General features: G+C 65.1%; 2 protein-coding genes across 4 annotated transcripts; both read right to left on the bottom strand.

Annotated features, from left to right (window-relative positions):
• Positions 1–912: 912 nt before the first annotated feature.
• On the bottom strand, positions 913–20190 carry ATP8B2 (ATPase phospholipid transporting 8B2). 3 transcript variants are annotated; one of them, XM_039218932.1, is made up of 28 exons: positions 20175–20190; positions 18348–18415; positions 16373–16431; positions 15978–16091; positions 15760–15858; positions 15503–15564; positions 15335–15407; positions 14998–15068; positions 14671–14750; positions 13719–13877; positions 13430–13518; positions 11565–11761; positions 9266–9474; positions 8687–8730; positions 8259–8424; positions 7932–8120; positions 7551–7666; positions 7279–7443; positions 7049–7160; positions 6841–6946; positions 6608–6752; positions 6285–6468; positions 5890–6113; positions 5198–5281; positions 4720–4965; positions 4445–4583; positions 2922–3052; positions 2200–2490 (listed from the first exon to the last, which is right to left on the bottom strand). In XM_039218932.1, the coding sequence occupies exons 2-28, from the start codon at positions 18376–18378 to the stop codon at positions 2200–2202; spliced, it is 3585 nt and encodes a 1194-aa protein (XP_039074863.1). In that variant the 5' UTR covers positions 18379–18415; positions 20175–20190. The 3 variants fall into 3 exon arrangements, with proteins under 3 accessions (XP_039074862.1, XP_039074861.1, XP_039074863.1); XM_039218931.1 differs by lacking the exons at positions 18348–18415; positions 20175–20190 and adding an exon at positions 17579–17823 and having other exon boundaries at positions 913–2490; positions 6285–6375; XM_039218930.1 differs by lacking the exons at positions 18348–18415; positions 20175–20190 and adding an exon at positions 17579–17666 and having other exon boundaries at positions 913–2490.
• Positions 20191–20566: 376 nt separating this feature from the next.
• AQP10 (aquaporin 10) lies at positions 20567–23533 on the bottom strand. The gene is made up of 6 exons (XM_039218935.1): positions 23429–23533; positions 22949–23084; positions 22344–22478; positions 22133–22251; positions 21654–21871; positions 20567–21221 (listed from the first exon to the last, which is right to left on the bottom strand). The coding sequence occupies exons 1-6, from the start codon at positions 23531–23533 to the stop codon at positions 21017–21019; spliced, it is 918 nt and encodes a 305-aa protein (XP_039074866.1). The 3' UTR covers positions 20567–21016.
• Positions 23534–23953: the final 420 nt, after the last annotated feature.

The raw sequence follows: 23953 nt of genomic DNA, 5'->3' as shown, positions 1-23953 counted from the left end.
TCCCTCCATGGTTGAGCAGGACCTCCTCTCCCCAAAACCTGCGGCTCGGGAGGGTCTGTCTCTGGGCGGGGGGGGGGGCGCGGAGCTGGGGCATCACCAGGAGGGAGACCCTGACAAGGAAGTTGGGAGCCCAGCCAGCCTCCAGGGATTAAGGCCTGTTTCCGTGTCCTGGGGGGGCTGCTTCCGTGTCCGGCCGGGGGTGGGGGCTGAGGCTCAGTGTTCTGGAAGGTCCCAGGGAGAGGCTGCAGGCAGGTGCAAGCGTGTGTCCGGGGCCCTGGGGTGCCGCACCCACCCTGGATGGCTTCTCCTCAAGGGGAAAACCGATCTGGCCTCCACTCCCCCCTGCGGCTCATCAGCAGCGAGAAAGAGGAAGACGGTCACCAGCGACACAAGACTGGTCAGGTCACGGGGGAAGCTGACTGGTGGAGGGGCGTCGTGGGCCCCCAGCGATCCAGGGCCTCCCCCGGCCCCCTGGCTCTGCAGGAAAGCTCACTTCATCTGCTAACCTCAAACTCCTGCTCCTGGGTGTTCACTTCTGTGAAAAGCAGGGAGAGCGGAGGCTGGAGGGCGGGGGCCGGTGGGAAGGGCATGGGCCAGGGGCCAAAAAAAATCCACGGACAGTGTTTACCTGCTCCTCCCCCCCCCGCCTGGCATGTGTCAGGAATGTGCGGTTGCCTTGTCTGGAAAAGCAAACGGTTCAAGGCCCTAAGCACCCGGCCACTGGCTGGACACGATGTCCCCGTGGCCGGTCCACGGCTGTCCCGTCCACGGACACTCAGTCCCGGGAGGCCTGTGGAGCGCGCACTAGAGCCCAGCAGCGGCCCCCACCCCCCAGCGGCCGCCAAGAAAGCCGGTCTTTATTGATGAGCCAGCCTTGTTCCAACATTAGAAAAGACACAAGTTACACACCTCTCAGAAACTGGAATTTTATAAAAAGGCATTTTTTCTCTTACGTCCATAAAATGATAGAATTCTTGCAAGTATAGAAATGTGTCATAAATTATACAGAATGTTCCTTAATTACAGCTCAATGCGACTTGGTACTTTCTTCCCTCCCTGAAAAACGAGAGAGAACCAAAAAAATAATATATATATAACTGTATATATATATATATATTTATATATATATATTTATAGAATATAGACAAACCAAATATGAAAAAAAATCTTTTCCTCTTTGGTATAAAAATCAGACTCTCACCTTGAGAGACACACAGACAGACATGATGTTGGGTTTGTAAACTGTGCGGCCAGAAGGGACCCCCTCTCCCTCTCCCCTGCCCAGTGCACCTCCCTGGAGGCAACCACTTGGAGGGTGTGAGAGCTGCACCCCTTCCAGCCACACGCCAGCCCTCGGCACCCCCCCTCCCCCCGCCAAGACTGAACTGGTGCCAAGTAGCCCAGGAGAAGCCTGATGGGCGGTGGGGGAAGGACAGTGGCCCCTGCCTGCCCCCTGCGGGGAGCGGGGGAGGGGAGGAGCAGCGCCCCCAGCAGGCCCAGGCCCGGCGCGGCGCAGGCGCAGGAAAATGCCGGAGGAGGAAGGGACGACAGACAGGACTCTGCTAGGGAACCCAGACCCACACTTAAAGGGATCTTTTTTAGGACGACATCTTACACCCAACCCTACGTCACTGAGAAGGACGGCCACCCTCTCTGGCCCCAGCCCAAAACCAGCAGGACTCAGGACCAGGAAGGGGTGTGTGTTTGGGGAGGGGAGCACTTCACTCTCAAGGTGAGGAAGACGACTCTGTGCCCGGCCAGCCCCCGGGGCCCAGCAGCAGCCGGAGGCCGGGACAGGGGGCCCCCATGCGGCCACCCTGTGTGGCCTGGTGTGTGTGGGGGCCCCTCCCGTGGACCAGCCTCCTCTTCCCACAACGTGAAAGTCGCTCAGAGGCCCCTCCACTTGCCAAAGAAAGAAAACAAAACGGAAATGGACACGACACAAACCAAGGAGAGACGCACACACGACGTCTGGGCCGCGGGCCCCAGCACTCTGGCTTCCGGCGATACATTCTCATGTAGTTCGGGAATGGGGCGCTCTGCCCCTCGGGGTGGGAGTAGAAAAATAGAGATTGGAGCCTCCCCGCAGGCCCCGGGCGGGGGCAGACCCCAGCTCGATCTCGTCTTCTGTTCTTGGTTCCGCGTTGGAGCCCCTGGCTGGGCCGGAGCCCGCGGGGAGGGGCGCGGGGCGCCGGGCAGTCACCCCTTAAGGGGCTTGTCGGCCGAGCCGCCGCCGCCACCGCCGCCGGGGCTGCCCGGGCTGTCGCTCCTCTTCCGGCGCAGGCTCTCGATCCAGCCGGAGCTGGAGCGGGTGGCAAAGCCGGCCAGCGCCAGGGAGCTGAGCCGCATGTTCTTGCCGGACATGATGAGCTCCCCGAAGCCCTCCTGGTGGGCGAAGGCGTAGCCTGAGCGCCGGGAGCTGGTGCGGCCGGCCCTCCTGGTGCAGCGGTGCTGGGCCCTCTTCTTCCTCACCAGCTGGCTGTAGCGCACCTGGGGGGGGGGGAGCCCCGTCGGTTGGGGGAGGACTTTGCGGAGGGGGGCGGGGGGAGAGGGGGCCTGGAGTGCAGGGGCGGGGGGGGCGAGGAGCTCTGTGGGGGGGAACTCCATGGAGAGGGGGCCCAGATCGCAGGGGCAGGCCGGGGGGGGGGCCCAGAGGGCGGTGGGGGGGCTAGGAGCCATGTCAGGGGGACTCCACACAGAGGGGCTCAGAGCACAGGGGCAGAGCTGGGAGAGGGGGCCCTGAGGGCAGGGGGGGCTAGGAGCCATACTGGGGGGACTTTGCGGAGAGGGGACTCCGTGGAGAGAGGGGTTTGGAGTGTGGGGGCAGGGGCGGGGGGAGAGGGGACCTAGAGCACGGGCATTCGAGGCAGGGGACTTTCTGACTTGGGGTCCCACCCCCAAGCAGCCAGCCAGCCGCTCACCGTGTCAGAGAGATCAGGCTTCAGGCTCAGCTTGAGGAAGCGAAAAGCGACCACAGGCAGGATGCAGACGACCGTGGTGAGTGCGATGGTCAGCCACACAGTGGGCTGGGCCAGGGTGCTCTGGGCGTTGCCTGCGGACGTGGGGGGGACCCGTGGTGGGGGGACACGGGCAGAGAGGCAGCCCACGTCAGCTCCCGAGTGCTCCCCGCTCCCCAAATGTGTTTCCCCAGCACCTCGGGCCTTTACCGGAGACTTCTGTGTCTCACAGCCCCGCGCCCCCCACCCCTACCTGCTTCGGGGCTTCCCAGCTCAGGAAACGCCACCACCCGCTCCGCTGCTCCAAAAAGGCCTGGAGTCAACCCCGACTCCTCCCTCGGACTCCTCATCCACCTGGGGACTCGGCCGCGGCCGCCTGCCGCCCCCAGTCCCCCGATCGTCACAGAGCCTGCTGCCCGGTCTCCCTGCGTCGTCCCTGTCTGTGCCCAGCCACCCACAAACAGCAGGGGCCAGCCTTCCAGGCAAACCGGGCGTCTGGTGCTTCCCCACTCGGACTCTCCAGTGCTTCTGCCGTGTTTCCATCATCATTCACACCTCTGGCCCTCGACTGAAGAGCTTAACGACCTAGACCCATTCTTACCCCAGGACACACACGAGGCCCGCCCTGCCCGCCGCCTCTCCCTCTGCCGCTGGGACCCCGGGCAAGCCCCTCCCCTCCAGCTTCTGGTCCTGGCTGTCCGCTCCCCTTACCCAGGCTTCCCTTCTCCCAGGTCTGCGCTGACCGCCGTCCCTCTCCGCCCCGCGAGGCGGCTGCCGCAGCACCTCCTATCCTGGGGGGTTTATCCGCTAACCTGTAAGCTGCTTCGCGGTCTCACCGACGCGGAACCCGGGAGAGCAAGCGCACTGCCTGTTCCGGGAATTCCTGCCCCCCCAGCACCCGGGAGCGTGAGAGGCATACAGCCGGTGCTGACTGGGTGCCCCCAGGACGGACGGACGGACAGCTAAAGCCAGTGCGACCCCTGCACGTGTCCTTCGTGCCCCTGACCGGCCACGGGCCCCTGGGGAGCGGCCGGCGCCCGTCTGCAGAGCTGCTCGCCGCCACCTCGCTGCTCCTCCCACAGCAACCCTCTGCTGCCGTGCCCCCCTCTTTCCTCGAAGAAACAACAACAAAAAGACTCCTAGTAAATGAAAAGCAATTCTGACACCTGGATGGCCTACCTTTCCAGCCGTTTACGCCTCCGGCGCTCTGGCCTGGAATCAGAGCGCAGCCCCGGCTCCGCTCACAGCAGCCTCCTCTGTGGGGCCGCCCCGGCCACCTGCCCCTCTGCCCCTGCTCGGCCCCGACCTCCCTCCGAGCCTGACCCTGCACAGGCCTGGAGGGACCGTCCCCACTCCCACACCCTCTAGGGCCAGGCCTCCATCAGAGACATGTCACAGAAGGCCTAGCACACAGGAGGGCTGGACAGACTTCCCACTGGTCCAGAGGAGCTGACCCCCCGACTCGGGAAGCAGCCCCCGGGACTCACCCACAAACCGGAACTGGTTTGGGAACATGCCGAAGAGCCCATCGCTGTGCATGGCAAAGAGGATGGCAAAGTAGGCAGCCAGGCTGCCCCAGATGAAGAAGTGGTTGATGGCCGTCCAGTAGCCTGTATCCAGCCCGATCTGCGGACGGCAGGAGTCACAGGCAGAGAGGGCGCCCCCCGCCCCCACCCCCACCCCGGGGCAACCCCGGACGGGAGGCTCCCTCCGTCCCGAGTAGAAGGCGGGGGGCGGGTCCCGGTCTGCCCCCCGCCCCTACCTGCACGCTCACGACGATGACCAGCGAGGTGGCCACGGTGACTGCGAAGGACTGGTAGTCGGCCAGCTGGGCACCGTCGTCCCGTGTGGCCTCGGCGAACACGCCGTAGGGGATGAAGAACATGAGCACGGACGTGTAGATGCCCTGCGCGATGCAGATGAAGAACTCGCGCTTGTTGAAGAGCAGATTAAGCTGGCCCGGCTCGTACAGCTTAGGGTACTCCATGCTGCGCTGCTCGGGGACGTCCTGTGTGGGGACGACCAGTTGGCCCCGGGGGCCTCAGGACGGACGAGGGAACAGCCCGCCAAGGCCTCCTCCCTCCTGGAGCCAGCTGCCCCCGCCCATCTCTGTCCAGGAAGCCGGAGGCTCGCAGGCACTTCGGCCCCGGGAGAGCTGCCCCCCGAGTCAGCGCAGGCGGTGGGTGCGCCGCCGGCATCCACGCAATCCCTCCCCTCCTCGCTGGACCCCCGCCCCTGACCTGGTCGAAGACCCCCATAGCCAGGACTGGGAGGGAGGTGTACACGATGTTGTACAGCGTGATGAAATACTGGTCGTAGACGGTCTGCGAAGAGAACAGGGAGCAAGAGAGAGTGAACAGCAGTCTCTCCAGTACAAACAAGGCAGAAAAAGGATGCTGAGTGGTACACGACGCCCTACAGAATTTTCTGGAGTCTTATCTGTTCAACAAATGTTTGTTTTTGGTTTTTATTTAATTTTATTTTTATATTTAAAAAGAAAATTTTTTTTAATGTTTTATTTATTTCTGAGAGAGACAGCATGAGCAGGGGAGGGTCAGAGAGAGAGAGGGAGACACAGAATCTAAAACAGGCTCCAGGCTCTGAGCTGTCAGCACAGAGCCCGACACGGGGCTCGAACCCAAGAACCGTGAGATCATGACCTGAGCCGAAGTCGGACGCTCAACCGACTGAGCCACCCAGGCGCCCCTTTGGTTTCTTTTTTAAGTACGTTCTACACCCGATGGAGGACTTGAACTCACGGCCCCGAGATCAAGAGTCGAGTGCTCCACCGACTGAGCCTGAGGCGACCGGACGCCCCCAACAACCAGCGGTGAGTCAGACGACAGCTGGGCCCTAGGGGGACCGACCTGATGGACAGGACGGAAGGCCTCTGCCCCTGAGCGCATAGATGGGCCAGCAGCAAGCCCCCTACCTGGGCTGAGAAACCGCAGAAGAAGCCAAACCAGAAGTGGACCATGGTGAAGGCGAAGTTCTTGTAGAAGAAATAGCAGAGGAACTTGCACATGCGCAGATAGGACCAGCGCCCATGCACCAGCAGGAGGCGCTGCAGGAACTTGAACTGGGAGAAGGAATAGTCGGAGGCCAGCACCGCCTGGATGCCCTCCTGTCCGCTGATGCCCACGCCAATGTGGGCCGCTGAGGGACAGGAGGGGATGGGGTGGCGGGCAGAGGGTCACACGCTCAGAGTCCCAGTGAGGCAGACGGCCCCTCCCCCACCTGCGCAGCCACACTCACTGGAGGACCCTCCCCCACCCGCGCAGCCACACGCACCGCGGGACCCTCCCCCACCCGCGCAGCCACACTCACTTTTGATCATGCTGACATCATTGGCTCCATCCCCAATGGCAAGGGTCACGGCCTTCTTGTGCTTCTTAACCAGCTCCACCACCTGCGCCTTCTGCAAAGGAGTCACGCGGCAGCAGATGACGGCCTTGCACGCACAGGCCGTCTCCAGAAACTCCAGCTCCATGTCTGCCTCCAATGCGTGGGCCTGCAACACAGGGCGTGAGAGCGCCATCTTCCCGGGGGGGCCGGAGTCGCTCCCCCCAGCCCCACTGTGAGGTCAGGCCATGTCAACAAGGAAGAGGGGAGACCCTGGCCGGAGCAGCTGTGTGCGCGGGGACGCTCACCAGGCTGTGCCCGTTGATGACCAGCGCGTACTCCCCCGCGACGGCCTCCAGGACAGAAGCGAGCTTGGAGGAAGGACGGTTCTCCTGGCAGGCGAAGCCGTTCTCCACCGCGTGGGGCGAGTCCGTCATCTTCTCCCGGGCTCTCCTGGGGATGGAAACGCAGCCGTGGCCCCCAGGACGGGAGCAGGGCCCTCGAAGAGCCGGATGCCCGCCCGCCTCGGGCCTGCGCCTACCTGAGCTCCTCCCGCACTTCCAGAACTGTGTGGCCCGTGACCACGAACACCTCGGTCACGTCGTCCGTCAGCATCTTGCAGGAATACCCGATGTTCACAGCCGTCTCTGCCGACAGAAAGGCTGGCAAGGTCAGTACCCCGTCCGGCTCAAACTCTGGGGCCGGCGCAGCCGCCCGGTGCTCCGGACGTGGCTCCCCGCCACTCTCACCTTGCTTATCCCCAGTCAGCACCCAGATCTTGATGTTGGCCAGCGTCAGAAGGGCAATGGTCTCTGGAACCCCTTGCTGAAGCCTGTCCTCGATGGCCGTCGCGCCCAGCAGCTGCAAACCCCACAAGGGGCCCTGACGGGACAGTCCCCGGCCCAAGCCCTCCCTGAACCCCCCCACCCCCCCCGCCCCTGGTCCCGCCGCCTCCCCAAGCCCCTGCAGCCGCGCGTACCACCATGTCACGCTCAACCTCCTCGTACACGCCGGCCAGCCTGTCTTCCCGGCTGTCCTGGGCCAGGCTGGCCTGGAGCCGCCGCTGGGCCCACGCCTCATAGTACACTTCGTCCAGGTCCCTGTAGGCCAGAACCAGGGTCCGCAGCCCTTCCCCTGCGTACTCCTGGGGACGGAGCCAAGGTCACCAAGGTCACCAAGGTCACCGGGGCCTCAGCTGCCCGGCCCCTCCCAGCACGGAGTCCAGAATGGAGGCCCCGCCCCCACACCTACATTCAGGTGGTCGGTGGTGGTGTTGAGCAGCTCCTGGGCGGAAGGGTGGAGCCTGTCCAGCAGAATGGTGTCCGCCCCTTTGCAGTAGAGCCGGATCCTGCCCTCTGGGTTCCGCACTATGTCGCAGCAGCGGAAGCGAGTCCCAGACTCAGGTGGGTGAAGACCCCCCCAATCTCAACACACAAACAAGACCACCCAGCACCCCTCACCCGTTCCAGGCCAGGACGCTGCCCCCCACAAGCCCATGGCAGCCCATCCTGGCCCCACCCGCAACCCCAACCCTGACAATGACCCCCTGTCCTGTCCTCGCCCCTCAACCCGGCCTCGTCCATGACTCCGTCTAGGCGTCACCTGCGACTCGCAACTCTGACCCGGCCTCACCTATGACTGACATCCGCTTGCGGATGTTATTGAAGTCCAGGATGGCCAACAGCTGATAGGTGACGGCTGTGCCCATCTCATGGACGGTGATGGTTTTGGGGGTGCGAGAGCGGAACACAAAACCGAAGTTCCTGGCTGCAGTGACCAGGGCCCCCTCGTCCGGGGACTGGGCCTTGTAGTACAGCTCCCCTGTGCAGGGGAGGAACGCGTGTGCTGTAAGTGGCCGCTGGGAGCCGCACGTCCCGCCAGGCCGCCCCCGCTCGGCCGCACCGCGGGGTGGGCTGAGGCTCCGAGTCAGCGGGGAGAACCGGCCGGCCCTGGACTCACCCTCGTTCTTCTCTTCCGACATAACGGTATGACACAGGGATAGGAGGCGGAAGAACTCGTGTGTGTGGGGGTCCCCCATCTTGACAGCCTCCAAGAGGGTGGGGTCCCAAAACAAGAACTTCTTGTCAGCCAGAGGGTTGAAGGAGAAGTCGACGGGCTGTGGCCTCTGGAGAGAAAACAGTGAGCAGAGGCTAGGGGCCAGGCTGCGCCCCGGGGAGGCCATCCCCACCCCATCTCCTGTGCGGAGGACAGCTCAGATCCTGCCCGCCGTGAACCCCCAAACCTCTCACTTCTGCAAACACCCCTTTCTCCAAGCAGCTTCCACTCCTTGACCAGAGAACACACCCCTCCTGACTATACCCCCCACTACTGGTCAGGCGGCCTGGGTTTAGCTGGCGTGTAGAGTAACTACGGACGCTGGCCCTTACCTCTCCCAATTCAGCTTTGTGTCCCAGGACATCAAACACGTCCCCTACACGCACCGGGACAGAAGGAGAGGCCGCGTCAGGGCTCACAGAGCAGCGGAGAGGCCGGTACAGAATCCCCAGGCGTCGGGGACCCTCAACCCCAACCACTGAGCCGACGTCACACAGATGTGCACCCTTGACCCCAGGCCCGAGCCCCCTGAGCCCCCATCCCTGACCCCACCTGCTCTCCTGCCAGGGCCCCTGGTTCCCAGAGATGGTCATCCTACAGGCCTGACGACGGACCGAGCCCCACACGACCCGTCCCCAGCCACCCCGTGGGGCCCCCACAGGCCCCGGAGCAGCAAGGCCACACCGGAGGCCACGGCCACATTCCAGAGGCTCACGAGGGCCCTGAGCAGCATCAGGGGAGCTGCGTGGACGCCCAGCGTCTTGGGCTTCACCTCGAGCAGCCGGGGAGCCCCCTCCTGCCTGGGGCCGAGCCTGGGGTGAGGGCGTCAGCAGAGGGCTGGGGAGGGGCTCCGTGGCCGTGTCCTGTCCCCAGCGTCAGGACGCGTGTGGAGCCCCGGCCCCCGGCCCTACCGTAGCTGCGGCCGCTGATGGAGCACTTGTTGAAGACCATGATGTTCTGGGTGAGCGTGCCCGTCTTGTCGGAGAAGACATACTCCACCTGGCCCAGCTCCTCGTTCAGGGTGGTGGTGCGGGCCTCGGCCGGCGTCTGCCTCTTCACACAGAACATCTTCCTGTCCCAGTTGATGAAGTAGCTGTGGCCCAGGCGGATGACCTCCACGCTGCACGGGGGGCGGGGCAGAACAGCAGGCTCAGGCAGGGGGCCAAGGAGGCCCCCACCCACATGGGCCTTCGCTGCAGGCCCCCCGCCTGGGGACGGACGGACGGACGGACGGAGCGGACACCTGGGCAGGAAGGGCAAGGAGAGCCCCCTGACCCCGACCCTCCAGTGCTGTCCGGACAAGAAGGTGCACAGGGCCTGGGCAGGCAGGACACACAGCGCACGCAGAGGCAAAGGGACTGCAGGCCGGGCTGAGCCAGCTCTTACCTCAGCGCTAACCACACAGAGACCGTGCGGAGAGAACGAGAGAAAGGGCGTGAGAAAGCAGAACGGAGAGACAGGAGGGCCCTGGCCCCTCGCTGCCCACGGCCAGCGCTCTCCTTCCACCCAGCCCAGGCCTCTGGCTTTCCGAAAGGGAGCCAGGCAGCCAGAGACGCCCACCCTGCACGGGGAAGTCACGTCGAGTGACGGCGCGCTGCTCTCCACATCCCGGGGCCTCCCCTGCGCCCCAGGAAGGCGGCCATCAGGGCCAGCACGGACCCGGCCTTGAGGCACACCCGGAGCCCTGCTTCTGACCTGGCGGAGGCTGGACCGGGGTCCGGTTACCCAGCAAATGCACGACCGGCCGGAGGGGTCTTCTCGGCCTTCACCCCACTGAGTGGGTCACGCCCCCCAACACACCGTGGAGCCTGACTTAGCAAGAGGCTTCCTTACGCTGCAACCATGGGTGCTGGGTGGACCGGATCTGAACCCGGACAACAAGCCCAGAGACGGGGAAAAGCCAGGCTGCAAACGAGCAGGCATTGCAGCAGGAACGAGGAGCCGGGGCGGGGGGGGGGGGGGGGGGGGGGGGGGGCGCAAGCCCCGCGCTGCCCCAGGTCTGACGGAACCGCACTTGCTTCCAAAGTTCACTCTCCAGCCTAGGACCTATCAGTCGAGCAGCAAGACGTCCCCACGAAGGAGGTGGGGCAGGATTGTTCCTGTTCTACAAGTGGAAGCCAAGGCCCCGGGTACCTGTGGCTTTGCCTGAGGTCATGCTGCTCAGTGATCTAGAAGAGCCCCCAGGGTACCCCGGGGGGAAATGCTCCATCGCTGGGACTCGGGGCGGCGGGGCCATGGGAGGGCCATCCGGGGGTCCGTGTGGACCAAACATGGTGCTTGGGAAGAGTCCCGAGCTTCTGGAAAGGATTTCTTCCCTTTCTCAAGCGTCTCAGGTCCCCTTATCTCAAGCGCAAGGCTCTAAGAACACAGGAAATTTCCTCCTTCCTCTCCCTGTTTGCTCCTCCTGGCCGGTCCCTGCTGACACTCTGACCACCACCAGCACCCCAGAGGGCTCCTGCGTCTGGGCCCCGCTGCGTGTCCTGGCCAGCGCTTCCTGAAGCAGCCCCGGGATGGGTTGTAAAGAATCTTCCGACGGCTTACTAAGTACGAAGTCCACTGGCAGAGTCAAGCCCCTCCACAGTGAGGACCAGGCTCAGGGGCCCGGCTCGGCCTCCGGCTGCCCTGTCACAGCGGCCGGACTGTGGCCCCTCCTGGTCCCCTCCCCATGCCTCCCTGCTTCACCTTCGCTCGGCCCAGCCGCCTCCTCAGACGTGTCCTCCCTGACTCACTGCCCAGCGGACGACGCCCTCCCCACGCCCGTGGGGCTCCGCGCCTCCCACACGGCACCTCGGCGGGAAGGCAGCATCTCCCCTCCCCCACAGCTGCGCCCCCGGGTCCCCTTGCGCCCCACCCCAGCCGGCAGGCAGACTGACTTCCGCAGCCCTCCTGCCTGGTTTCAGATTTGTCTCTCCCAGACTGAAGCTCCCGCAGGGAAGAGGCCCGTTCCCAACACGTCTCCGTGGGCTGCGCTGCACAAAGGCGGCATGCAACCAGCACGCAGCGACGGGTCCGTGCGGCCCGGGCTCTGACACGGCCCAAAGTGCCGGGAGCCGCAGGGAGTCTGCCCCGCGTGCAGGTGGGCGGGGGGCGCCTGCGGCACCAGGAGACCCAGGTCCCTCCCCCCGCTTTCGCCTTCACGGCAGCACGTCCCTGGGGACCCCGGCGCGGCCGGCGCGCCCTGCGACGCCTCAGGGTGCAGCAAGTGCGTACCTGACGTAGAGCGAGATGGGCACGACGGTGTTGAGGATGATGATGTAGGACCAGAAAGAGAGGAAGCCAGAGACCAAGGCACTGTCCACCGCCTCGTCCCAGGGCAGGTAGACCTGGAACCGCGCGCCGACCTCGTGCTCCCAGATGGCGTTGCCAATGGCCAGGATCACCCCCATGCAGACCAGGAAGCCGAAAATCTGGCGAGGAACAAGAAGCAGAGGCTAGGCTGCCCCTTGGGAACCCTCCAAAGTCAAGTACATCCCTGAAGATCACACACCCTCAGAAGCTCAGGCCTCTTTACCATGGGGGCGCCTCCGGCAGGAAGTAGCCAGAACTGGCCAGCATCAGGCGGCCTCCCTGAACACCCTGCTCAACTGTATGACGGGGAGGCCCCAACAGCTACACAGCTCCTGATACCATGGAGCCTCATGGAACCTTCCGAGACGGCAAGAACGGGTGCAAGCGAACTACTTCCAACCTAACAGAGCAGCTTGGTGGAGGTCGCCCACTGGGCTGAGCTTCCACGAGCCAATTCAACGTCTGGTTTGTGACGGTTGTCGCCCCCCCCCCGGGTACCCCAGTTGTGCTGAATCAGGGAAGTAAGCTATCTTCACAGATAGATTACTTAAAAATAAAAAATCTTTTGAAGGTTGTAAAAAAGTCTCTTAAACGTCTCAATTTTGGGGGTGCCTGGGTGGCTCAGTAGGTTAAGCACCTGTCTCTTGATTTCGGCTCAGGTCGTGATCTCACGGTTCATGGAATTGAGCCCCGCATCTGACTGTGCTGACAGTGTGGGGCCTGTTTGGGATTTTCTCTTCCTCTCCCTCTGCCCTTCCCACACTCTCTCTGTCTCTCTCTCTCAAAACAAATAAACATTTAGATAAACAAAAATAAAAACTTAAACCTTGGAGTCTCTGAAAAAGGACCCTAAAAAAGTTTCGGTGGTTTACAGAGAAGAACACACAGCGCTGTCTCATCTCTGACATCAGTTTCCAAAGCTGCTTCCCCCTCACAGGAACTGCCCAGGTGCCCACGGCCCACCAGGGGGCGATGCAAGCCTTCGCCCGACAGACTGAACCGCGCTCCCGGAGACTGGGTTTCCGCAGAGCCTCTAAGGCCAGGGCAGAGCAGGGCTCACGGGAGACGGGCATGGGGGGGGCGGCAGGCAGAGGGGCTCCAGAAGGGAGGAGAGCCCGACCAGGAGCTCAAATTTCTAGCCAGACAAAACAAGAATTCAGGAATTGCCAAAAACTAAAGCAGAAACTTTTCCTTTGAGACCCTCCGCTCTTAGAAGTCAGGGAAAAGACCCTGTTACCCATCCTCCAAATGGAAATTTTTCTTTTCCCTCCCTCTCCATCCCCATGAAGGCCTCCTTGTCCCTGACAAAAGCAAACAGAAGGTCACATGCTGCACAAAGTCACCACCATAACCTGAACCCAGAAAAGAGAGGATTTGTTTTACTCTCTTCAAGTTCTTGATTCATGCACGTTCCTATGGCTTTTTAAAATAACATCTTCCAGGCCTGAAGGGCCTGAAATCAACACTGCCTTTGAGCAGCCGACCTGCCAGTGGCTCTAAAGCCAAAACCTGAGACCTGACTGCTGACAAGGCAGGAGGGAGAGCAAAGGCACCGGGCAGGGGACTGGGGGGCAGGGGACCGGGGGGCAGGGGGTCTGCACGAGGGGACCGGGGCGCAGGGGACCGGGGGGCAGGAGGCCTGCACGAGGGGACCGGGGGGCAGGGAACTGGGGGGCAGGGGACCGGGGCGCAGGGGACCGGGGGGAGGGGGCCTGCGTGAGGGGACCGGGGGGCAGGGGACTGGGGCGCAGGGGACCGGGGCACAGGGGGCCTGGGAGGAACCTTACCCAGAGCACCAGTGTATTCATCAGGCGATCAATACTCGTTCTCTTGAACTTTGTCCGGCCGCTGTTCTGCATCAGTTTGGTGTCAGGACCTGGAACGGAGCGGCAGGGACGGGGAAGCGCAACAGCCAGCCTGCCTCCGGGGTCCTGCCCGAGTGCCCCGACGGCGCCCCAGGAGAGGGGCAGGGCCGCAGGCGGGCGGGCGAGAGGCTCACGCTGCGGCACCAGCGCTCACGGGCTCCTCCCACGTGCCTGGGGGCGGCCGAGGCCCCCACAACCCCAGGCAGCTCACCTGCAAAGACCACCAGCCCGAAGCACCACTCGGTGTTGCGAAGCACGCAGCCCCGCAGCAGCATGTTCTGGTTGCTCAGGGGGAGCTGGCTCCCCTTCCAGTGCAGGGTCCCGCTGAACCTGTCCAGCTTGTTGTTGGGGGGCTCGCAGACCACCTCGCCTGAACGGAAGACAGAGCACCGTCACGGCAGGCAGCGCGCACAGCCCGATGGCAAGGCGGCTCCTGCGCGCACGGCTGGAGCGGGCCGACCTGGGCATCTTTGGGGGAGGAGTGAACGGAGCTCAGAAGCCACGTTCCCTCTGGCCCACTGATCCCACTGTGGGGACTGTGCTCCACGGAAGGCGCAGCACAGGTCACGACAGCTTTACTGAAGCATTCCCTGAACAGCAAAAATCTAGCGACGACTGAACGGTCAAGGGACAGCTGAATAAACTGTAACATGTCGGCGGTGCGACGTGACGCAGCTGCTGACGAGAACGAGGCAGCTTCTAGAAGTAGTGGTGAGGCACGATGACGAATTTAACAGCTAAACAAAGGCAGCATGTGGAGTTGTGGGTTCAATACGATCCCACCGCTTTGTGCTCTCAGCTGTGTGAGCACAGACAGAGCGTGGATGGACGCAGGGCGCCAGGCCACTAAGGACGGTGGAACTGGGGGTGGTCTTTTCTTATGCTACGGTTCCTCTTGTTAGAAGCAGTACGGACAATCATTTGCCGAAGAAGAAGAAACTGAGTTTCCGTCAACACACACAGCCAGGAGGGAGCTCTCGGCCCTGAGGACCTCCTGAAATGGCCATGAATTCAAGGGCCGGCGGCAGTCGCCTCCCATCCTGACCCTCCCCTACAGAGAGAAGTCCAGGGAGCGCAGCGCAGCGAAAAGGAGAAGGTGCAATGGAAACCCCAAAGCCCAACCCGCGTCCCCTACCTGCAAGCCGCTCCTCAAAATCACTCACCATCAAACTTGGCAAGCCTACTGATGTCTCCCAGCTCCGAGGTGACCGGAATTGCCTGGCGCACTTTCATGTTGGTCTCTCTGGAAGGGCAGCGTCCCTGAGTCCTGGTTCTGTTTCCTTCCTTCCTCTACATCCCACCTGGGGCACCTGACCTTGGGGCATCGCCCTCCCCCACGTTACTGAGTGGGTAATACTTCTGCATACTCAAACCTTTGACCCCATAATTTTCCAAAGGGTACAGATCTCAGACCCAGAAACCTCTTCCAAAAAACAAGCCTTTGACCCTCCAGGAGACAGACGACCTGTGAGACAGGGCGTCCGACTCACCCATCCAGCTCCGCTGTCTCGATGTAACACAGCCCGTGGGGCTCGCTGCTGGAGAGGAGGAGGAGATCCGCCTGGAGAGAAAGCCTGGTGAGGGGCCCGAAGGCCGTCCTGCGTCACGACGCACTCTTTCCTGGTCCCTCCCTTCCCTAAGCGTCTGGGTTTGCTCAGCGCCAAGCACGAACGACCGGAAAGGAGTCAGCCCCAGATGTGCTAACAGGACAGGGGAGCTTTCCACGCAAGGAAGTTTCCTTCCATAGGTATGTAAGAGGCAGCAGTGACCCACGGAAGACTCCTTTCTCTGCAGGCTCGTGGGCCTAGAGGGGCACCCGTCCCTTACCGCCACAAACTGGTTGTTTTCTAGTTTGATGATGTCGCCAACACGGACGTTCATCCACTGCTCTTGCTGGAGGCTGAAGCGGTGACCGGACAGAGCAGAGGGTCAGGAGCTAGAGAAACGCCCGGGGGCCCTTCCCCCCGGGGCCCTCGGTCTCCCGTGGGAACTCACCTTCCACCGATCAGCACCTGAGACTGCCGGCTATTCACCTGGTTGTCACTCCTGTGGCGGAACTGAAGACAAGACCCCGGGGGCTGAGATGACGGTGGGAGGCAGCGCGCGCTGGGTGGGACCCCGGAGAGCGAGTGTCCACAGACCTACCCCCGCCCTGGCTCCGCCTCCTGTCCTCGGCCAAGATGCCAAGGACGCAGAGGACCGTGAGGCGGGAGGGGGCGCGAGGGAGGCGTGCAGGGGCGTGGGCGACTCACGTAGTCATCGGTGGCGTCTTTCACCGCGGTGACGGCGAGCACGAGGACCAAAGGCACGATGGTGGTGAACCAGGACAGGGACGACACCTGCGGGATCAGCTGCGGGGGAGAGGGCCCTGAGGCCTCGCCGCGCCCCCGCCCGCCCCGCCCCGGCCCGGCTTCCCGCTACCCAGCGCTGCCGGGCCTCGCGCGCTGCCCGCGGTCTGCAGGGCGCTCACCTGCAGGATGAGAAGGAACAGGAAGTAGGTGTTGGCCACTTCCTGGAACTGCTCGAAGAGGTTGACGGGCAGGAAGGTGAGAATGTTGTACTTGGAGGTCTTGATGCAGTTGCTCTGCGGCAACGGGAGAGAAGGTGACGAAGCAGCCTCGCCCGACCCAGAAGCTGCCTCCTCCATCCACGCTCCCCAAGCCTCCAGCCCGGAGCGCCAGCCACCGCAGGGGTGGGGGCAGGGGGGCGGAGCCGAGGGCTCTCGTGGGCTCCAGTGCCCTCCTGCACTGACAGGCCAAGGCACGGAAAGTTCAGCGCCGTGGCGGACGGAGAGGGGCCAGGAGGCGCCCCCCGCCCCAGGGGGGCCGCTGCCCCAGGAGGGGACAGGCCGCTGGAGCCGCTTACCGCATACTGGAACTTCTCGTTGTATTCTCGGTCGTTGGCTCGCGCCCGCCTCTCTTCTTCTGCAACAGAACGAGGCTGCCCTCAGGGGGAGCTACCAGCGAGCCTTTCAGGCCGGCCCCGTTTGGGGGGTGGGGTGGGGGGTTTCCACCGAGGACCCCTGGCTGTGTCCCTGTCACCCGCAGCCTGGCTGCAGGGCTCAACAGGCCTTTGTTCCCAGACAAGACGCTTCTCCCTTCCTCCTTCCTCACTGACAGCCAGGCTACTCGGGGCGCTCAGGTCCCCTCCCCCGTCCCTCTCGTGAACACCTTAGGCTGTACGGCCTCGGGGATCCCTGGACAAGTAGCATCTGAAGACAAAAAGCTTCCTTCCCCAGGGAAGCCTGCGGATCGGGCCTGCTCCTCCTAACCTGCGGGTGAGGTGGACGGCCAGACAGGTCACCGTGCGCTACAGCCGCCCACAGCCGCCCTGCGGCAGCATCCTGGCCCCCGGCCCCACGTGCCGCACCCCCTACAGGAGCCTCTGCTCGTCACATGTCACCAGCAGCGCCTTCTGACTGGCCCACAATGACATCACCTTATTTCAAAGCTCCTCTTCAAGTAAAAGGGGGATCAGGGAGCCGGGTCGTGCCCTCCGAAGGAGGCAGGGACACAGAAGGTACTTTACAGGGCTGCGCCCTCACCGTAACTCTTCCCGTGCCATCCGCACTTAACACATCGGCCGCTGGCGAGTGACACGCACCTATCGGGAGCACCCGCTGACCTGGGACTTCAGGGGCACGTTCTGGGCCCAGAACATGGGGGGAGGGGCGCCCCGTGAAGGGCTCCCCGGCCCACCTCTGTCCCAAAGGCAGAAGCAGGGAAGGGGGTGCCTTGGTCAGGTCAGCATCCTCCCCTGCTGGAGCCACGGGCGGCACTCCAGAGCCCTCCCCTCACCCCTGCAAAGACCCCTGCAGACCCGGCGCTGCAGCAAAGCCTCCGACCACAGCACCTCTGTCCACTCAGCGCTCCACCCCTGCGGGGGCACTCCGCTCCCAGGAGCGGCCCCAAGGGGACCCCTCGGGCCGAGAGGCCTGCCAGGGGGCGCAGGGACCTCCCGGTCTGGAAGGGAGAGGCCCCGGGAAGGCCGGGGAAGGCGGAGGACACCGAATGTGAGGGAGGGAGAAGCACGGCCGGGACGGCGGCCAGGCGCTGCCCCCCCCCCCGTTACCTGTCCCCCAGGAGGGCTTCTTTCTGCTCCAGGAGGGGGGCGCCGCGGCCCGGGCCCACTTCTCCGGCATCTCCTTGGGGACCGTCATGGTCCCGGTTTGAACGGGGGGAGGGCGGGCAGCCTGTCGGTCCGTCCTCCGCCTCAGCGGCGCCGATGCGGCGGCCCCCCGGGCAGGCGCACGAGCCGCCGCCGCTCAGAGGGGAGCCCCGGCCGCCGGGCGCGCGCCCCACCGGCAGCCCCGGCCATCCCCGCGGCCGCCGCCCCCAGGCCCGGCCGCCCGCGCGCCCGGCTCCGCCCCCCGCCCGCCCCCCGCCCGCGGGGCAGCGCCTGCCAGCGCCGCGTAGGCGAAGCCCGCCGAGCCCCGCCCCCGGGGGGGGGGCAGTGTTGTCCGGGCAACGGCCTTCCTCCCGCCCCCGCCGCAGGGAAGCCCGGAGGCAGAGCGGGGCCGAGGGAGAAACGCGCGGACAAAGCGGGAACACAGCCCGGCGGGCCCGAGGCCGAGCTCTCGGACGCCCTGAGACCAGAGGCCACGTGTGCGGGGCTGCGGGGCGGGAACCCCGCGGGAACCCCGCGACCCGGGAGGCGAGCCCGGCCCGGGGCGGGGGGAGGCCTTCGCGTTCCAGGCGCCCCGCCCCCGGGATGGGGGGGGCTGCGGGCCGCCCTCCTTCAGACCCGCCGCCGGTCGTCCCTTTCCTTCGCTCCCCGAGCCGTAACAACGCCCGAGGCCAACACCCCAGGAATTCCAGCCCCCCCTCCGCCCCGGTCTTACCTGGGGGGCGCTTTTTTGCACACAGTGCCATCTCACACAGCAAGGTCCCAGCAATCCCATGGGAGACCCTGCGGAAGGGGGCACACACGTGAGGCCGGGAAGCTGGGGAACCTCTCCGTTCCCCTCCTGGGCTCCCGAAGGTTCTCTCCCGGCTCTGACCTCCCACCGCCTCCCCCAGGCCTCAGCCCGGGAAGGGGGTGCGTGCGCGGCAGAAGCCAAGGCCTACAGGGGAAGGAAGCGGCCAGACAGGGGGGCGCAGCTCCCCGGGGCCCCATCCCCGGGGCGGCGGGCGGCGCTGTGCTGACTGGAAAGCGCGGTTTCCCCACAGGGCGGGGCCGCCGGCGGGGGGTCGGGGAGCGCGGCGGCGGCTCCGCTCCACCGGCCCCGCCGCGCCTCCTCCCGGGCGCTCCCGCTGGAGGCTCGGCCTTCACTTCCTGAACACGGTCCCCAGGCCGCTTCCTGGCAGCGTGGGGGGCCGCGCGGCCCTGGTGGGGAGTCGCCCCCAAGCCCAGCCCGGTGGGCCGGCAGCAGAGGTGGCCGGGGCGGCGCCGGTCAGACAGCGCTTCGCCTCCTTCCATCTTCCCTCCCTTCGCCTGAAGGTGAGCCCTGCCCACCCGGCAGGGTCACAGGGCCTCGTCCCTGCTCCCCGGCGGGACGCGCGGGCCGGTCCCCGGCCCCCCTGGGGTCTCCCGCCTCGGTGTGGACGGAAAGCCTCCCCTGGCTGCTGCTCCTCTGGCCTGGGCACGGCCGGCCTGCCCGTCGGCCCGAAAACATGCTAACGGCCTGCCTGCCCACCCTCTGTCACTACAGACTCGGGCCACGGCCGGGGGCCCCACCAGCCACCGGCCCGCCACGAACCCCGGCTCCCGGCAGGAGCCCCAGGGCGGCCAGAAAGCCTCGCCGACCCTCCCCAAACCCTCATGCCCGACTCCGGGATGCCAAGCCCTCCTCCAGGGCCCTGGCCAGGGTCCCCACCCAGTCTGGAGTGTGAGTCACGGCAGGGCGGGGTGCCGGAGAGGATGGAGGGGTGGGCACCCCAAGCTGCAGCCCCTCCCTCAGCCGGGGAGGCGTCCAGAGCCACCGCCGGCTGAAGATCTGGGCGTGAGACCCTGGAAGGACTTACTGAGGGGGCCACACGCACTTCTGGGGGTCAGGAGCCCGCACCCGGGCAGGAAGGTGCCTCACGTCTAGGATCCCGGGGGGAAGGGAAGCGGACTTGGTCCCAGACCTTGAACCCTCGGGGGGGGGGGGGTCCTCGCAGGGAGCGAACGGCAGCGGCACCCCTGGGAACGCGGCCTCTCACTTCTCCCGAGCTGCACACAGCCTGGGTTTCCTGAACTATCAGGCGCCCCGGCCACGTCGCCCTGCCCGTCGCCCGGCCCCAGCCCCCTCTGCAACCACATTTGGGATAAAAATAGCCAGTTCTGGGAAGAAGGCGACGCTCCATGGAGGAAGACGGCTCCTGCAGGCCCGGCCGCTGCTGCCTCCAGCGCAGACCCCGGGGACACCGAGCCCTTCTTTCGGAGGAGCTGGCACGTCCGAGGGACAGAAGGAAGCGGCACCCTGGACCCCGCGCCCCTGCCGCCCTCCCTCGCCAGGACGCGGCCCCCAACTCCCAACCTCCGGGGCCGCCCCCATCCGGCACCCCCGGCACACAGACCTCCCCCACCCGAAGAGAAGAGCCTACCTGCCCGAAGCCCCTTCTCAGGGCGCGCACACCCTCGGCCCGGAGCGGTTGCGCCGCGCCCCCCCGATCCCCCATCCTCCCGTCGGGCGGGCGGGCCCTGGCCCCCCGGCCCCCGCACCCTGGCCCCCGCCGCGCCTCACCTCTCAGCGCGCGGCGCCCGGCGCCCGCCCCGGCCGCCCCGTGCTGCCCATGCCGGGGGCTGCGGCGGGGGGCGCTCCGCTCGGCTCCCCGCGGGCTCCCGCCCCCAGCGCAGCCCCGCTCCCCCGGGGCTCGGCCCGCTACTTTGTGTCAGTTTCGGCCGCGGCGGGGCGGAAGTGACGGAGGTGGTGGCAGAGGCGGGGGGCGGGAGGGGGTTTTGGGGAGGGGGGAGGGGAGGGGATTTGGGGCCGCCATCTTTGTGCGGGGCGGAGGAGGGGTCTTGGCCCTTCGGAGGCCGTGGCTCCCGCCCCCAAAAAGCCGAGCCAGCCGGGGATAGAGAGCCGGAAGGTTTTTACTCGGAGGAGAGGGGGGCGGGGGCGCGGGCAGGGGGCAGGCAGCGAGGGTCCCCCGCGCGTCCCCGGAGCGGGCGCCCCGCCCCCCTCTCCGGGAAGGACGGCCGGAGCGCCTGGGCTCTGGGCTGTGCCTCAGTTTCCCCCCTTGCGCCCCCTCGCCGTGTGGGGGGAGCCGCCCCGCGAGGGCAGCACGGCCGCGCGGAGGTTCTGGGGCCGGGAGCCGGGGAGGGGGCCGAGCGATACGGGAAGCGACCCTCGCAGCCCCCCGCACCCCCACCTCCCCGGCCTCACCGGCCCTCCGGCCTCCGCGGTCTCCCGGGGCGCACCCTCTGGCGGTCGCTTTGAGGCACAGCGTCCGCGGAGGCCCTCGGGGTCTGAAGACCTGCGGGGGTGCGGAGGGTCGCCGCCCCAGTCAGGGAGGAAGCGGGGCCGCTGGCCACCAGCCCCGGGTCTCTGGCCCCTGTTCAGGATCCACAGGGGGAGCGTCGGAGTCAGAGCTTCTGCTGGGACAACTGAGCCGAGGCGGGCCTTTCCTGGCCCAGGCCCGAGGCTTCACGCTGGGTGAACTCTAGATCCGCTGCCTCCGACTCCTCCTCCGGGTGGTGGAGAGCCACCAGCAGCTGGTATGTGGCTGTGCCCAGGGTCGCCCCCACCAGAGGGGCCACCACAGGCACCCACCACCAGCCGTTACCAGCACTGCAAGAGAGGGACGTAAGGAAGGCTTCGGGGGGCTCCCCTCGCCTCACCCCGAAGGCCCAGGAGCAGGACCGAGAGAAGTCCCTAAAGCAGCTCCAGGGGGCCGGCCGCCAGGAAGACGGTGCCTTGGCAGCAAAGCAGAGCAGTTAGAGAGGAGCCCCCGGGACAGCCTGGTCCAGCCTCCTGCCCTAGGGAATCATCCGAATACACCCACTTAGCTGATGAGGTCACTAAGGCCTAAAGACCTGCCCAAGAACCCCACTCTGCTGTCGCGGTGTCCGGGGGGAGGGGAGGAGGCAGAGGGGGTAAGAGAGGAGAGAAGCAGCGCTTGGATGAGGGCCCCGTCCTGAGAGGCCACCAGGGCTGTGGGAGAGGGGACAGCTGGGACAGATTCGGAGCTGTCGGGGGAGGGAGGAGGCTGCTGTCTCTCACCTGAAGACTTCAGGGCCCCAGCCGGCCACGTAGGTGAAAAGCCGTGGGCCCAGGTCCCGGGCAGGGTTGAGTGGGAAGCCACAGTTGGCGCCCAGGGACAGCCCGATGGCCAGGATCAGCAGCCCCACAGCCACAGGCTCCAGACCCGCAGGCACCCCCTTATTCCACGTGTCCACGATGGCCAGGATCCCCACAATCAGGATCCCCGTTCCCAGAACCTTGGAGTCCACAGAGGCAGAGGGGCCCCCATAAGCTGCCAGATGGTCCATCTGCCCCTTCTCTCCCAAGCACCCTAGGCCACCACCGCATGTCCTCTGACTGTGTCCAACACAGGCACCTGGGGTGGGGGTGCTACAAGGACAGACTCCACCCTGTACCCCACCCAGAGCCTGAACAATCGTCTGGGGGCCCAAGGTACAAGGGCAAATCCTGGGGCTTTCCCGGGTTCCCCCACCCCCCCAACACACACACAAAGCTACCTGATCCAGGAAGCCATTGTTCAGGGACAGGTAAGGGGCGGGGTAGGTGGCAAAGATGGAGGCTGTCTCCTTGGGGCCGGTCACTGTCAGGTTCCCGCCTGTGTAGTTCTGCAGGGTGTCTGCAGCAGGTGGGACAGGGGACGGGGTTTCCATCTTTGTTCACGCAAAACCGCTGCAGGCGCTGCTAGGCACACGCGCTCCCGCCCGTTACCGTGGTAGAGCGCGTAGGTGGCTCCGGAGGCACAGAAGGCGGAGAGAAGCTGCACCGAGCAGTAAACGGGGAGCCTGGCCCAGGGGAGGCGGCCCAGGAGGCACATGGCCAGGGAGAAGGCTGGGTTCAGGTGCGCTCCTTCAAGGATCCGGAAAGGAAAGCTAGCATCCATTAGGTGTGGCCGCCTGGCGCTCACCGCGTCCCGCTGCTGCGGTCTCACAGCTTGCTAGGCAGATGTTACTGTCCCCACCCTGTGTGGCGCGTGCGGCCCGGCTCCAGGCCAGTCTGCAGCTTGCCTGCTCTTTCTCCTGCATGTTTGTGTCTCGTGAGGGGGCTCAAGGCAGACACACTGACACAGCATGTGTCCGGGGCGCAAGCGGGGGAGGCCCTGGGCAAAGTGACCCTGAGGCCTTCAGGCCGGGGACACCGGAAGACGGACTTACCCTAAAGCATTGCCCCAGCTCCCTGGCTAGGTGAGTGCGGGAGAGATACACGGAGGGGAGGAGCTGGCATATCTCAGTCCAGGGCACTGGTCAAGCTCAAGAAAACAACATCCAGGAGTCACCATCACCACACACCCACATGTGCAGGTGGCCAGACCCCACCCTCCTCCCCTGAAACATTACCACCCACGTAGATGGCTACGGTCACGGCCAGAGAGCCAGCCAGAAACATGGTGAAGAAGTTGCCTTTGGTTTCTCCACTGGTGACGGCCTGGGCTACAGCCCCCTGGGTGAGGAGCTGGTGGGGGCGGGGAGGGGGGTGAGGAACAGAGAACAAGGGATGGGGAGCCTGGAGCAAGGCTGGGAAGGCAAGCGGAGGGAGCAGCTGAGAGAGCAGAGGGGACAGGAAAGGTCAGTGAGGAAGGGGGAGGGGCACACTCAGGGAAGGGAAATAGATGGAGATATGGGGGGGGAGTGAAGACGGGGGGGGGGCGGGGGGGGATGGACAGGGACCAGAATGGAAGGGGCAGGGGCAGACACAGAAATGATGCATAGTTGAATGAAGTGAGATGCCAGAAAGAAGAGATAGAGGCAGAAACTTTGCCCTCCTCCCCTCCTTCCTTCCCCCGTCACCCAGCCTACCACGAGCACAAGCACGCCCAGAAACTCTGCCAGGCACTGCCGGGCCAGGAGGCTGCGGAGCCGGAGCCGGCCCTTGATGTTGGCCAGGGTCTGGCTATACGACATGGTGGGGACACCTTGTCTCTGGCTGCTGCCACACAACCACAGCCACTGCCTGCCAGACTGTGAAAATGATAAGAGAAAGACTTTAAAACCAATTAGCTCAGCTTCCGAACAGCAGTGTCTGTACACGTGTGTAGGTAGGGAGGCCAGCGATAACGGGAGAATGTCCAAGGGCCGGCTCTCGGACCAGCGCCTGGAGTTTGCCCGGGCCCTGCCTGCTCTGTCATCCCCCTTCCTCCCAGGAGTAGCCCCCTCCCATGCTGATGGGTTGGAGGAAGTACCCTGGGTCAGTGCTTGGCCTCAACAGCCTGCTCCCACCCCGCTTCTGATGGCCTGGGGAGCCTCGGGACTAGCCAAGGCCATACAGCTACTTAGGGGAAAAGTCTGAATTTGAATCCAGATCTTCTGACTCTCCATCTCCTA

This window comes from Hyaena hyaena, unplaced genomic scaffold (assembly GCF_003009895.1).
Source record: "Hyaena hyaena isolate Hyena2069 unplaced genomic scaffold, ASM300989v1 scaffold_783, whole genome shotgun sequence".
In the NCBI taxonomy this organism is placed as follows: domain Eukaryota; kingdom Metazoa; phylum Chordata; class Mammalia; order Carnivora; family Hyaenidae; genus Hyaena; species Hyaena hyaena.
The sequence above is the reverse complement of the archived record's forward strand: the minus strand, read 5'-3'. Positions and strand labels throughout refer to the sequence as shown.

Excerpts from the sequence above, each read along its gene's own strand:
- ATP8B2 (XM_039218930.1), bottom strand. The coding sequence starts at position 17,666 with ATGACGGTCCCCAAGGAGATGCCGGAGAAGTGGGCCCGGGCCGCGGCG. Across the intron at positions 6,753-6,840 it reads GAAGTGCGGGAGGAGCTCAG|GAGAGCCCGGGAGAAGATGA; the intron begins GTAGGCGCAGGC and ends TTCCATCCCCAG. Across the intron at positions 5,282-5,889 it reads TCTGCGGTTTCTCAGCCCAG|ACCGTCTACGACCAGTATTT; the intron begins GTAGGGGGCTTG and ends TTCTCTTCGCAG.
- AQP10 (XM_039218935.1), bottom strand. The coding sequence starts at position 23,533 with ATGTCGTATAGCCAGACCCTGGCCAACATCAAGGGCCGGCTCCGGCTC. Across the intron at positions 23,085-23,428 it reads TGGGCGTGCTTGTGCTCGTG|CTCCTCACCCAGGGGGCTGT; the intron begins GTAGGCTGGGTG and ends CGCCCCCACCAG. Across the intron at positions 21,222-21,653 it reads TGGGGCCCTGAAGTCTTCAG|TGCTGGTAACGGCTGGTGGT; the intron begins GTGAGAGACAGC and ends CCTCTCTTGCAG.